Here is a 12664-nt window from a genome sequence, read left to right as displayed (position 1 = left end):
AGGTTCAATTCCAGCCTTGGATGACTGTCTGTGTGGAGTTTGCACATTCTCCCATGTCTGCATGGGTGTGCTCCAGTTTCCTCCCACATTCCAAAAGATGTGCAGATGAGGGTGGATTGGCCGTGCTAAATTGTCCCATAGTGGTAGGTGCAATAGTCAGAGGAGGGTGGGTTACTCTTCGGAGGGTCAGTGTGGACTAGTTGGGCCGAAGGGCCTGTTTCCACACTGTAGGAGAATCTAATCTAAACTTAAGGTGGAGAGGGCTCAGAATAGATTTACAAGGATGTTGCAAGGAGTGGAGGGTTTGAGTTTTGAGGAGGGGGCTAGGTCTTTTTGACTGGAATGTTATAGAGAGTATTAAAACCTTGAGGGGTACAGATAAGGTGAACGGCTAGGTGTCTTTTCCCTCGGTGGGGGATTTCAAGACAAGGGGGGCTTATTTTTAAGATTTAAGAAGGACATGAGGGACAACTGCCTTACACAGAGGGTGGTTCATGTTTGGAATGAACTTCCAGAGGACATGGTGGGTGTGGGTAAGTTGCAACATTTAAGAGACAGCTGGATAAATACTTGGATAAGGAATGTTTAGAGGGATATGGGCTAAATGCAGGCAGGTGGGACTAATTAGTTTGGGATTACAGTCTGCACGGACTGATTGGATCTGTTTTCGTGCTGTGGGACTCTATGATTCTATCTGATGCCAAAATCACATTTCCCACCTCCACAGCTCACCGTGGAAAGCCACGGATAGGTCTAAGAATGGTGGGGGGGGAATATACTGGGCCATTAGTTGACTGGAGGACTAATACCAGGTTTGTATGATGGAGAGATTGAGCAGTTTGTACCTACACGCTCTCGAGTTTGGAAGAATAAAAGGAGATTTAATTAAGGTTTATCAGATGTTTAAATGGGATTGGCAAGGTAGACTGAGGGAGGATGTTTCCTCATGTGGGAACAATCTAGAACGAGAGTTCATCGTTTCAGGAGAAGGGGGCCACACAGATGAGGAACAATGACTTCTCTCAAAGGGGGAAGGGGTCAACTCTGTGGAATTCACTCCCACCCCCCCCCCCCCCACACACACAGCAGTGTGCACAGAGGACACTGAATAAATTTCAGGAGGAGACAGACAGATTTTTAATCAGAAACGGGCAGGGCACAAAAGTGGGGTTGAAGCTAAAATGAGGTCGGCTACAATCGTATTGAGTGGTGGAGCAGGCTCGAAGGGCTGAACGGCCTTTTCATTCTTATGGTCTTACAGGTTGGATACCAGGTCGCGGGATGGGGGACGGGGGAGGGCGTGGGGGGGGGGAGGAGTGGTGCTGAAGGGGCCTATTCCTTTGTCGTACAGATTCCAGACCAAAGTCTTGTTGATGTTTTATAAGCAATATTTATTTTCAAACACAGCTCTGGACCCGGGGGGGGGGAACGCACCAACCCCCCCCCCCACCCCCCAACCCTTCACATCCTTGGCGCGTCTCAAGTCAGGATTTGGAACCGGGCAGGGGTGCAGCCTGAAGTAGGCAGCACAGGCCGGTTACTCAGACATCCCCAGCCACCTTCCCCCACCCCAGCTCAGACGACAGCCCGGGGGTCCCAGCAGTAGTGGCTGTCAGAGTGCAGCCCGGTCAGCAGCTTGGCGTCCTCCGGGGCCAGGAAGAAGTCGAAGAGCCGGGCGTTGGCGGCAACGCGCTCGGTATTGGCCGACTTGGGGATGACCCCGATGCCCTGCTGCACGGCCCAGCGCAGCAGCACCTGGGCGGGGCTGCGGCCGTAGGCAGAGGCCAGGGCCTGTACCTGAGGCTCCTCCAGCAGGCACCCTGTGCCCAGGGAAGAGTAGGCCTGCAGGTGGAGGCCGTGCTCGGCGCAGAAGGCCAACAGGCCGCTCTGCACCAGGCGCGGGTGATACTCCACCTGCAGCACGGCCGGCGGCACCCGGCAATGGGCCAGCAGCTCCCTGAGGTGGCCCTCCGTGTAGTTGGACACTCCGAGGGCCCGGAAGAGGCCTCTCTTGTAGAGGCCCTCCAGCGCCTCCCAGCTGCGGCGCCTGCACCCCGGGTTACGGGGGTCCTCGCTCTTCCAGCCCTGACGGCCGGGCCAGTGGATGAGATAGAGGTCCAGGTAGCTGCAGCCCAAGGTCTCCACGCTCCGTAAGGCGCCCTCTTCGGCCCGCTCCCCCTGATCCGCTGGCGAGAGCTTGCTGGTGATGAAGACGTCGGCCCGGGACAGGCCGTGCCTGGGCAGCAGCTCTGCCAGCGCCCTGCCGATGTCCCCCTCGTTGCCGTACACGCTGGCCGTGTCGACCGAGCGGTAACCGTGCCTGAGCGCGGCATCCAGCGCCCGGTACACGGCCTCATACCCTCGCAACCTGTGGGTGCCGAGGCCTAGCAGAGGCATCTCCACCCCGTTGTTGAGCTGCACACTGTCCATCCTCCCTGTTCAGACCGCTGGGAATTGGAGGACACAACGGGGAAGTAACAAGGACCCCGGGCGCTGGGGATCTGAAACAGCAAAAAAAAACACACACAGCTGGAGAAACTCAGCAGGTCTGGAGCGAGACAGAAAGCACAGTTAACATTCCTAGTCCGGTGACTCTTCACCAGAATAACCAAATGGATTAGGGAGATACGACGAGTCCTACAGACACTTTAATTTAGGATATCTGGATGGGAGAGACCAATCTAGTCTCGATTTGGAGATGCCGGTGTTGGATTGGGGTGGACAAAAATCACACAACACCAGGTTAGAGTCCAACAGGTTTATTTGGAAGCACTAGCTTTCGGAGCGCTGCTCCTTCATCAGGTGGGTGTCCGAAAGCTAGTGCTTCCAACCAAAACGTGTTGGACTATACCCTGGTGTTGTGTGATTTTTAACTTAATCTAGTCCCATTTGCCAGCACTTGGCCCATATCCCCCCAAACCCTTCCTATTCATGTCCCATCCAGATGCCTTTAAAATGTTGTCATTGTACCAGCCTCTCTCAATACAGTTCAAAGATATCCAGGTTTCAGTGGACTGGCTGTGGAAAATTACCGCACAGTGTCCAGGGATGTGCAGGCGAGGTGGGCTAGCCATGGGAAGGCAGGATTGGGGGATAGGGTGGGATGCTGTTCGGAGAGCCAGTGCAAATTCAATGGGCCGAATGGCCTCTTTCTGTACTGTAGGGATTCTATGATATGAATAACTTGGATGAGGAAAGTGAATATATTAATCGCCAAATCTCTGGACAGTACAAATGTACATGGAAAGGCAAGTGGTGAGGATGACTCTCAGAATCTGCTTAGGGACACAGACACGTTAAATGAGTGTGCAAAGATTTGGCAGATGAAATACAATGTGGGGAAATGTGAACAGAGCCAAAGATTATTTAAACGGAATGCTATGGAATAGAAGGAATTGGGAGCTCTCATCCATGGATCACAAAACGCTAGCACCCAACTTATCATAGAATCCCTACAGTATGGAAACAGGCCCTTCAGCCCAACAAGTCCACACTGACCCTTCAAAGAGTAACCCACCCAGTACCCTACTACATTTACCCCTGACTAATGCACCTAACCTGCAAATCCCTATGGGACAATTTAGCATGGCCAATCCACCCTAACCTGCACATCCCTGGAATTATGGGAGGAAACCCATGCAGACACGGGGAGAATATGCAAACTCCACAAAGACAGTCGCCCGAGGCTGGAATCGAACCTGGCGCTGTGGGGGGCAGCAGTGCTAACCCACTGAGCCAATGTGCTGCCCCGCGCAGTGGTTAGTATGGAAGGTAAATGTAATATTGGCCTAAGTTGCAAAGGGAACAGTTCTGGGTCCCTTACCTAAGGGAAGCTATACTGGCATCGGAGGCAGTCCAGAGAAGGTCCGCTGGGCTGTACTAGGTCTGCATGGATTGTCTTATGAGGAGAGGTGGAGTAGATTGGGCCAGTACTCATTGGAATTTCGAGCGCTGAGAGGCGACCTTATTGAAGTTCTTACAGAGTAGATGCAGAGAGGCAGTCTCCCCCTTGCGGCAGAGTCTCGGACCAGAGGCCGTAATCTCAGAATAAGGGGTCACATGATTAAGACTGAGATGGTTTGCAATTTCTTCTCTCAGAGGGGAGTGAATCCGTGGAATTCTTCACCACAGAGGGATGTCGAGGCTGGGTCAGTAAGTATATCGAAGGCTGAGATAAACAGAGTTCTAAACCAGGGAGGGAATCAAAGAGTATGGGGAATAGGCAGGAGAGTAGAGTTGAAGATGACCAGATCAACCACGATCTAATACAGTCATAGAGATGTACAGCACAGAAACACACCCTTCGGTCCAACCCGTCCATGCCGACCAGATATCCCAACCCAATCTAGTCCCACCTGCCAGCACCCGGCCCATATCCCTCCATGTTGCAGGAGGAGCAGGTTTGATGGGCCGAATGGCCTATTTCTGCTGCTACTTCTTCTGCTCAGACCTCACCTGGTCCTGTGGAGCTTCTCAGAAGCATTCAGTTCAGAATGTGGCCATTCAGCCCAGACAGCCTGTGCCAGCTCAATGATAAGAGTTATCCAATTGAAACTTGGTGTGGTTGAAAAGGCAGCAATGCTGCCTCAGACACTCACCTCCCACAACAGGCAGAAAAATGACAATTTAAGAATTAGTTGGAAATATACAGGCAAGCCCATAACATGATTTGATTAGATTAGGTCCCCTACAGTGTGGAAACGGGCCCTTCGGCCCAACAAGTCCACACCGACCCTCCGAAGAGCAACCCACCCATACCCCTACATTTACCCCTTCACCTAACATTACGGGCAATTTAGCACGGCCAATTCACCCTAACCTGCACATCTTTGGGAGGAAACCCATGCAGACACGGGGAGAATGTGCAAACTCCACACAGACAGTCGCCGAAGGTGGGAATTGAACCCAAATCCCTGGCGCTGTGAGGCAGCAGTGCTAACCACTGTGCCACCGTGCAGGACGCACAATGTTGGCAGGATGCCTCTCTTTCCAGTAATGACCCACATTATCCGATTAATCCCAACCCTTCCCCAACGCTCTGGTAAATTTGCAAGAGTTCTGAGGACTTAAGTCAAAGATATTTTGACCGGTGCGGTTGAAATTATTTGCTGCATCTTTCCAGAGACCACGTAAGAACTCACTGCGCAAACATCGCATCAAACATGTCACATCTCGTACCTGGCTACTCCCTGTTGACTCACGTTGATAGAATTTCAGCTATCTTAACCCCCACCCTACATCGACCCCACCCCGTTTCCGACTTGCTGTCTCTGTCGAGACTGCACTTGCTGTCCAAATGCTACCCAAAAACGTAGGAGGAAAGGAAGACCTGCATTTCTGTAGCGCCAGTCATGTACTCGGGAAGCCCGAGCATTTCACTGACAGTGACGAACCTTCAGCTTGGAGCTAACTTGCTCAGGGCTGGGTCCCACTCCCAGCGATGGGGTTAATGAGCAGATCACGTTTCAGTGAGGGTGGGTACGACATAAATGTTGGTCAACACCCCAACGAGGCCACCCATTCGCCTCTCCCTTTCTCAACAGCAGTCACGGGATCCTTTAGTGTCAGTCAAGGGGCAGCTGGGACATTGACTAGAATGGAAACTCTGCCAATGTGGCACTCCCATAGTACTATCCTTCGAGGGGCAGAGTCCGACATGGATGATTCCGGGGATGAGGAACGTTAGCTCTCAAGACTCGAGAAGTTGGTAATGTCAGTGAAGAGAAAGCTGGCAAGAAATCCAACAGGAGCTGTCCAAAATGCTGAGGGGCTTGGACAGAAAATGGGGAGAAACCATTCACGCAGGGTTGAGAACAGGAGGGTACGGAAAACAAATAAAAAAGGATTTCAGGGAAAATTTAACACAGCGAGGGGTTCGGGTCTGGAATGTACTGTCTGACAGTTTGGGGGAGGGGGAGGTTGACTCAAGGGGTTAGGGTCTGGAATGTACTGTCTCACGGTGTCAGGGGGAGGCAGGTTCACTCGAGGGGTTAGGGTCTGAAACGTACTGTCTGAGTGTGTGGGGGTGAGGGGGAGGTTCACTCGAGGGGTTAGGGTCTGAAACATACTGAGTGTGTGGGGGTGAGGGGGAGGTTCACCCGAGGGGTTAGGGTCTGAAACATACTGAGTGTGTGGGGGTGAGGGGGATGTTCACTCAAGGGGTTAGGGTCTGAAACATACTGAGTGTGTGGTGGTGAGGGGGAGATTCTCTCGAGGGGTTAGGGTCTGAAACATACTGAGTGTGTGGGGGTGAGGGGGAGGTTCACCCGAGGGGTTAGGGTCTGAAACATACTGAGTGTGTGGGGGTGAGGGGGATGTTCACTCAAGGGGTTAGGGTCTGAAACATACTGAGTGTGTGGTGGTGAGGGGGAGATTCTCTCGAGGGGTTAGGGTCTGAAACATACTGAGTGTGTGGGGGTGAGGGGGAGGTTCACCCGAGGGGTTAGGGTCTGGAATGTCCTGTCTTGCGGGGAGACAGGTTCAATCCAGGCCTTTAACAGGGAATCAGGATTATTATCTGAACAGGGAGAGTGGGCAGGAGTGCAGGGGAGTGTTGCTGGGGGAAGCACTCCTTGGGAAAGCCCAGCCTGAATGCGACAGGCCGAATGGCTCTGTCTGCACCAGAAAAGACTTTTTAATTGAGGGTGTTCCAAATGCCAGGAAGTCAGTAATCCCAATACTTCCTGGTCAACTCTGGTACAAGCAGCAAGTTCATTTCTACGTTATACTGGTTTCCAACAGGTTTCTTTTATCCCTCATTTTCCTGGGAACACGATAAGATTTGGCACATTGGAACCCAAAGATAAGAATGTCAGTAGTATTTGGAAACGAACGGACTCATATCAGATCAGCCATGACCCTATTGAATGGTGGAGGAGGCTGCAAGGACCTAGTGTTCCTCAGTCAAATGCTTGCCACAGTATGGTCATATTTCATGGGGCTCAATTTTGAATGATATGTGATACATCAGAGTAGTATGTTCGGATGCAAGCTTTAGAATTTCTTTCTTTTGAATTCACATCTGGCATCTGACAAAATGGAAGGAAAGATCTGGCTGTAGATTGCGGGATTATTATAGTCATAGAATGAATCATAGAACCCCGTACAGTGTGGAAACAGGCCCTTCGGCCCAACATGTCCACACCAACCTTCCGAAGGGTAACCCACCCAGACCCATTCCCTTATATTTAACCCCTGACTAATGCACCCAACCTGCACACCCTTGAACACTGTGGGCAGCAAGGAGGCTCAGTGGTTAGCACTGCCGCCTCACATCAGCAGGGATCCAGTGCCTTGAGCCAATCCAGTGAAGGATGGATGCAATCACCTACCGCTGTTCTTATGAGGGTACCCTCCCTAGAATCATAAAATCCCTACTGTGTGGAAGCAGGCCATTCAACCCATCAAGTCAAAACCAAACATCCAAAGACCCACCTGCCACCCTATCCCTGTAACCCTGCATTCCCCACGGCTAATCCACCCTAACCTGCACTGGGCACTATGGGACAATTTAGCACGGCCAATCCACCCTAACCTGCACATCCCTGGACACTCTGGGACAATTTAGCACGGCCAATACACCCTAACCTGCACATCTTTGGACTGTGGGAGGAAACCGGAGCAGCCGGAGGAAACCTCAGGCAGTCATAAGCAGAATGTGCAAAGTCCACACAGTTGCCCGAGGGTGTGATCGAACCCGGGTCCCTGGCACTGTGAGGCAGCAGTGCTAACCACTGAGCCACGGTGCTGCTCTAAGTGGCTAACATTTTTATATTTCACATACACAAAATCACATTTTTGTTTTTTTACACAAAATTGATGTGGTGCAGTATGAGGCCATTCGGCCCACTGTGCCGCACTGACTCAGTCATCTCGTCTGGCACTGCTCCCCAGTACCAGTCTCTTGCCTTATCCCTGCGCATCATTAACATCCAAACCAAAATAATTTCTTTACAGGCAGGAAAAAAAGTTATCAATTTTTTTTCCCCTGGATTTTTATTCCAATGGACGGAGACTGGGTTACCTGAGATTGAGAGAAAGAGGTGATCGTCGAGGGACATGGCTCTGACCCCCGGTGGCCACGAAATTAGATCCCACACCGCGTGTCCTTTATTTTTACACTTTTGATGCACTGGGTATCTGAGCGTGCACCCCCATGATGCCGAGAAGCAACAATGGTGGTGGTGGTGATTGGGGGAAGGGGGGGCAGGGGAAGTATTTGATTTTTTAATGGTGGGGAATTAGGCATCCCAACGTGGGAGTGGGGGTCAGTTCAGCTCTGTCAGCCAGAAGATCGGTTGGCGGCATTTTGTGGCACCAAGTTCGAAACCCATGACCGGCTGAGGTTACCACGAAGAGATCTCCTCAGTCTCAGTATCTCTCTCTCTTTTTGCCGCCCCCCACCTCCCGCCTGGAGTACAGCAGCCCTCAGCCAGTCAGTCCCTCTCTCAATCCATCGAAACCAGCCTCCCCGTTCTAAGTGATTAAAGACTCACGTGGGTTTGTTCAACACATTGCATGAGATGTACCACATTTTGATCTTTTACTTATAAATCCCGTGCCCTGTGTATCCTGCGCCACTAACTACCCAACAAAGGAGCAGAGGAATGTACTTTCAAATAAACCTGTTGGACTGTAACCTGGTGTATTGTGGTTTTTATTTTAAAAGGCTTTGCCCACCCTCCAGTCCAACACCAGCACCTCCCACATGGTCACTGTCTAATGGGACAGCAGACCTGGTAAAACTATTAATAGCATCAGTATGAATGCAGAATTCGTGTAGCCTCTGCATTACCTGCAAAGGCCACAGTGTTAAAGGCAGGACCTGTAGCTGGTAGGTTACCTGTCTGCTGCTTGCTGCTGCTCACATGTCCCCCTCACACAGCCCCGGCCATGACACTCTCCAGCCCCACTTCCGCCCCTCCGCGTGATTGACGGCCCCCCGCTCTCCAATCGCCTCCCAGCGCCGGGTCACGCGAGCCAATCGGCGTGCGGTTGCCGCGGAGCGTACGCCCCGCCCCGGGGGCCGCTGGGAGTTGTAGTCCTTTGCCCCTCCCCCCCCCCGCACCATTGCCCCGCCCCCTTCAGAGGCCTAGTCGGTGCCCCAGAGCCTGAGTGGAAGTATCATGGCAACAGGGAATTTCTCCCCCTCTGCAACCCACTTCCTTCCCTTAAAAAAAACAAAGACTCCAGACCATAAAAAAGTCGTTCAGCCCCATTCAATAAGATCACGGCTGGGTCCAAAACCAATACCTTCCTTTTTTTGGGGGGCGGGGAGCTCCAAACCTTTGGCCACGCTCCTGTGAATTAAATTAAACTGAATTGAATTGGAAGGTGCCATATGAACATAAAAAGGTGTTGCAGCTGCTGTTAAAACATGGGGAAAACTGGAGTTGACTTGAGCCCAGCAAGGTCCCCAGAGAGCAGAAAAGTAGCAATTTTCAGCTTTCTATGAAAACCATCAATGAACACATATTGACCAGAACCGGCAGGTCTCTCCTCAGCTTATGCATGGACGCACCTAGTCAGTTACAAGAGTGCATCTTGGACTCATTCCCTGTGTAAATTAGCTTTCCAAATGACGCGCAGTTCGGCAGAGTTCATGAAATGGGAAGCTGTTTCTACTGAAAGGAGTGTGGATGACGACAAGGGCACAGAATAGACAAAAGAACTAGAGGGGATGATGAGAATCTCTTTTTTAAGTTTAGTTGTGGTGATATGGAACACTTTGAGGAGAAAGTGAGGTCTGCAGATGCTGGAGATCAGAGCTGGAAATGTGTTGCTGGAAAAGCGCAGCAGGTCAGGCAGCATCCAGGGAACAGGAGAATCGACGTTTCGGGCATAAGCCCTTCTTCAGGAATGAACACTGCCTGAAAGGATGGTCGAAGCAGCTCAGAGGCTGGGAATTCTGCCAGTAATTCACCTCTTGACTTCCTAAAGCCTGTCCACCACCTACAAGGCACAAGTCAGGGGGGTGATGGAATACTCCCCCACTTGCCCCTGGATGGGTGCACCTCCAACAACACTCGAGGCTTGATACCAACTGGGACAGAGCAGCTGATCAATTGGCACCGCATCCACAAGCATCCACTCCCTCCACCACTGACTTTCAGTAGAAGGACAAAGTGAGGACTGTAGATGCTCGAGAGTCAGAGTCGAAAGGTGTGGCTGGAAAAGCACAGCACGTAGGCAGCATCCGAGGAGCAGGAGAGTCGACGTTACAGGCATGAGCCCTTTAGCAGGAACGTGGAGGGTGGGAAGAGATTAATAGGAGGGTGGGGGTGAGGTAGCTGGGAAGGTGATAGGTAGATGCAGGTTGGGGGGTGATGGTGATAGGTCAGAGGAGTGGGTGGAGTGGATAGATGGAAAGGGAGATGGACAGGTAGGACAGCTCACGAGGGCGGTGCTGAGTTGGAGGGTTGGATCTTGGATGAGGGTGGGGGAGGGGAGATGAGCAAATTGGTGAAGTTGACATTAATACCGTATGGTTGGATGGTCCCACGATGGAAAATGTTCAGTAGCAGCAGTATGTACCATCTAAAAGATGCACTGCAGCAAGTCACCAAAGATCCTTAGATAGCACCTTCCAAATCCTTGAACCCACCACTGAGAAGGAGGAGGGCAGCATATAAATGAGGACAGGACTCCGAACCTCCCACAGGGCAGTTAGAGATGGACGATAAAGGGGTGGCATGGTAGCTCAGTGGGTTAGCCCCGCTGCCTCATGGTGCCAGGGACTTGGGTTCAATTCCACCCTTGGATGACTGTCTGTGTGGAGTTTACACGTTTGTTTCCTCTGGGTGCTCCAGTTCCCTCTCATAGTCTGAAGATGTGCAGGTTAGGGTGGATTGGCCGTGCTAAATTGCCCCATAGTGCCCAGGGATGTGCAGGTTAGGGTGGATTGGCCGTGCTAAATTGTCCCATAGTGCCCAGGGATGTGTAGGCTAAGCTGATTAGACACAGGAAATGCAGGGTTAGGGTGTGGGCCTGGGTGGGATGGTGATTTGATTCGATGAGCTGAATGGCCTGCTTCCACAATGTAGGGATTCTATGAATAAATGGTGGCACAGCCAGTGATGCCCAAAGGCTGTGAAAGAATAACAAAAGACTTAATTCAGGGGGATATGATGGCTGCATGGAGAGTCTCAGCCTGGCAAGAGAATGGGTGTAGACTGAGGGGCTGTGGACGAGTGTATGGGGGTGTATGGCGAGCACAAAGATCCATGGGAGCTGGGTAGAGAGGCACCCCTTGACGTGGGTGTGGGTGGCACACGCTGACTGCAGTTCCCAGCACCCCCGAGAGGCCAGGCATGACTGATCACCCTTCAAAGGGCTGGCCTGACCCATTCAAACCTTGTTGGGAGGGGTGCGGCAGAGGTGACTGTGTGCCCCTCCAATCTCCATGGTGGAGCCAAGGACTCTGGCTGCGAGAGCCATCTGGAGGTGCGTGAGCCAAACTAGACCCCACCCACCTTCAGCCCCCCCCTCCCTCGACAACCACCACACACATACACCTTTAAAAAGGCAGCTCCCAGAAACTGAAAAGGCTGTGAAAAATTCGGGCATCAGCAGCTGTTCCCACCACCACCCCCCCCTCAGCCATGTCTCGAACCATCCCGACTCCGCGAAAATCCAGGTCCAATCGTCTCCCACTTGGAACGGAATCAAGGGGGAATTTGTTTTCTCAGAGGGTGGATGATCGAGTCCTGGAGAGTTTTCACAAGCACAGAATGTGGTCTTCCAGCCCATCATGTCTGCACCGATTGTCAAACGTCCATCTATTCAAATCCCATTTCCCAGCACTCGACCCCTCATCTTCAGCACTCTGACTTTTAGAGTTTTCATCTGAACACCTATCAAGGTGTACAGCATGGAAACAGGCCCTTCAGCCCAACTTTCAGCGTGGACCTAAGGATCTGCTTCATAAACCCATGACTATGACTTATCCATCTTGACCAGATTTCCTGAACTAATCAAGTCCCACTCGCCTGCACTTGACCCATATCCCTCTCAGGAGAAAGTGAGGACTGCAGATGCTGGAGACCAGAGTTGAAAAGTGTGGTGCTGGAAAAACACAGCAGGCCCGGCAGCGTCCAAGGATCAGGAGAATCGACGTTTCGGGCATAAGCCCTTCTTCAGGAATGAAGGGCTTATGCCCGAAACGTTGATTCTCCTGCTCCTTGAATGCTGCCTGGCCTGCTGTGTTTTTCCAGCACCACACTTTTCAACTCTGGTCTCCAGCATCTGCAGTCCTCACTTTCTCCTGAGAGGGATATGGGTCAAGTGCAGGCGAGTGGGACTTGATTAGTTCAGGAAATCTGGTCAAGATGGATAAGTCATAGTCATGGGTTTATGAAGCAGATCCTTAGGTCCACGCTGAAAGTTGGGCTGAAGGGCCTGTTTCCATGCTGTACACCTTGATAGGTGTTCAGATGAAAACTCTAAAAGTCAGAGTGCTGAAGATGAGGGGTCGAGTGCTGGGAAATGGGATTTGAATAGATGGACGTTTGACAATCGGTGCAGACATGATGGGCTGGAAGACCACATTCTGTGCTTGTGAAAACTCTCCAGGACTCGATCATCCACCCTCTGAGAAAACAAATTCCCCCTTGATTCCGTTCCAAGTGGGAGACGATTGGACCTGGATTTTCGCGGAGTCGGGATG

General features: G+C 51.7%; 1 protein-coding gene across 2 annotated transcripts; it reads right to left on the bottom strand.

The window, feature by feature from the left end:
* Nucleotides 1–1455: 1455 nt before the first annotated feature.
* zgc:101765 (uncharacterized protein LOC450036 homolog) lies at nt 1456–8937 on the bottom strand. Of its 2 annotated transcripts, none has more exons than XM_043682741.1 (2): nt 8843–8937; nt 1456–2501 (listed from the first exon to the last, which is right to left on the bottom strand). In XM_043682741.1, the coding sequence occupies exon 2, from the start codon at nt 2428–2430 to the stop codon at nt 1576–1578; it is 855 nt and encodes a 284-aa protein (XP_043538676.1). In that variant the 5' UTR covers nt 2431–2501; nt 8843–8937; the 3' UTR covers nt 1456–1575. The 2 variants fall into 2 exon arrangements, with proteins under 2 accessions (XP_043538676.1, XP_043538677.1); XM_043682742.1 differs by having other exon boundaries at nt 8795–8867.
* Between the last annotated feature and the right edge of the window lie 3727 nt (nt 8938–12664).

Source organism: Chiloscyllium plagiosum, chromosome 45, assembly GCF_004010195.1.
Source record: "Chiloscyllium plagiosum isolate BGI_BamShark_2017 chromosome 45, ASM401019v2, whole genome shotgun sequence".
Taxonomy (NCBI): Eukaryota; Metazoa; Chordata; class Chondrichthyes; order Orectolobiformes; family Hemiscylliidae; genus Chiloscyllium; species Chiloscyllium plagiosum.
The sequence above is the reverse complement of the archived record's forward strand: the minus strand, read 5'-3'. Positions and strand labels throughout refer to the sequence as shown.

Bases quoted from the DNA above. Each gene is read 5' to 3' on its own strand.
- zgc:101765 (XM_043682741.1), bottom strand. From the start codon at position 2,430: ATGGACAGTGTGCAGCTCAACAACGGGGTGGAGATGCCTCTGCTAGGC.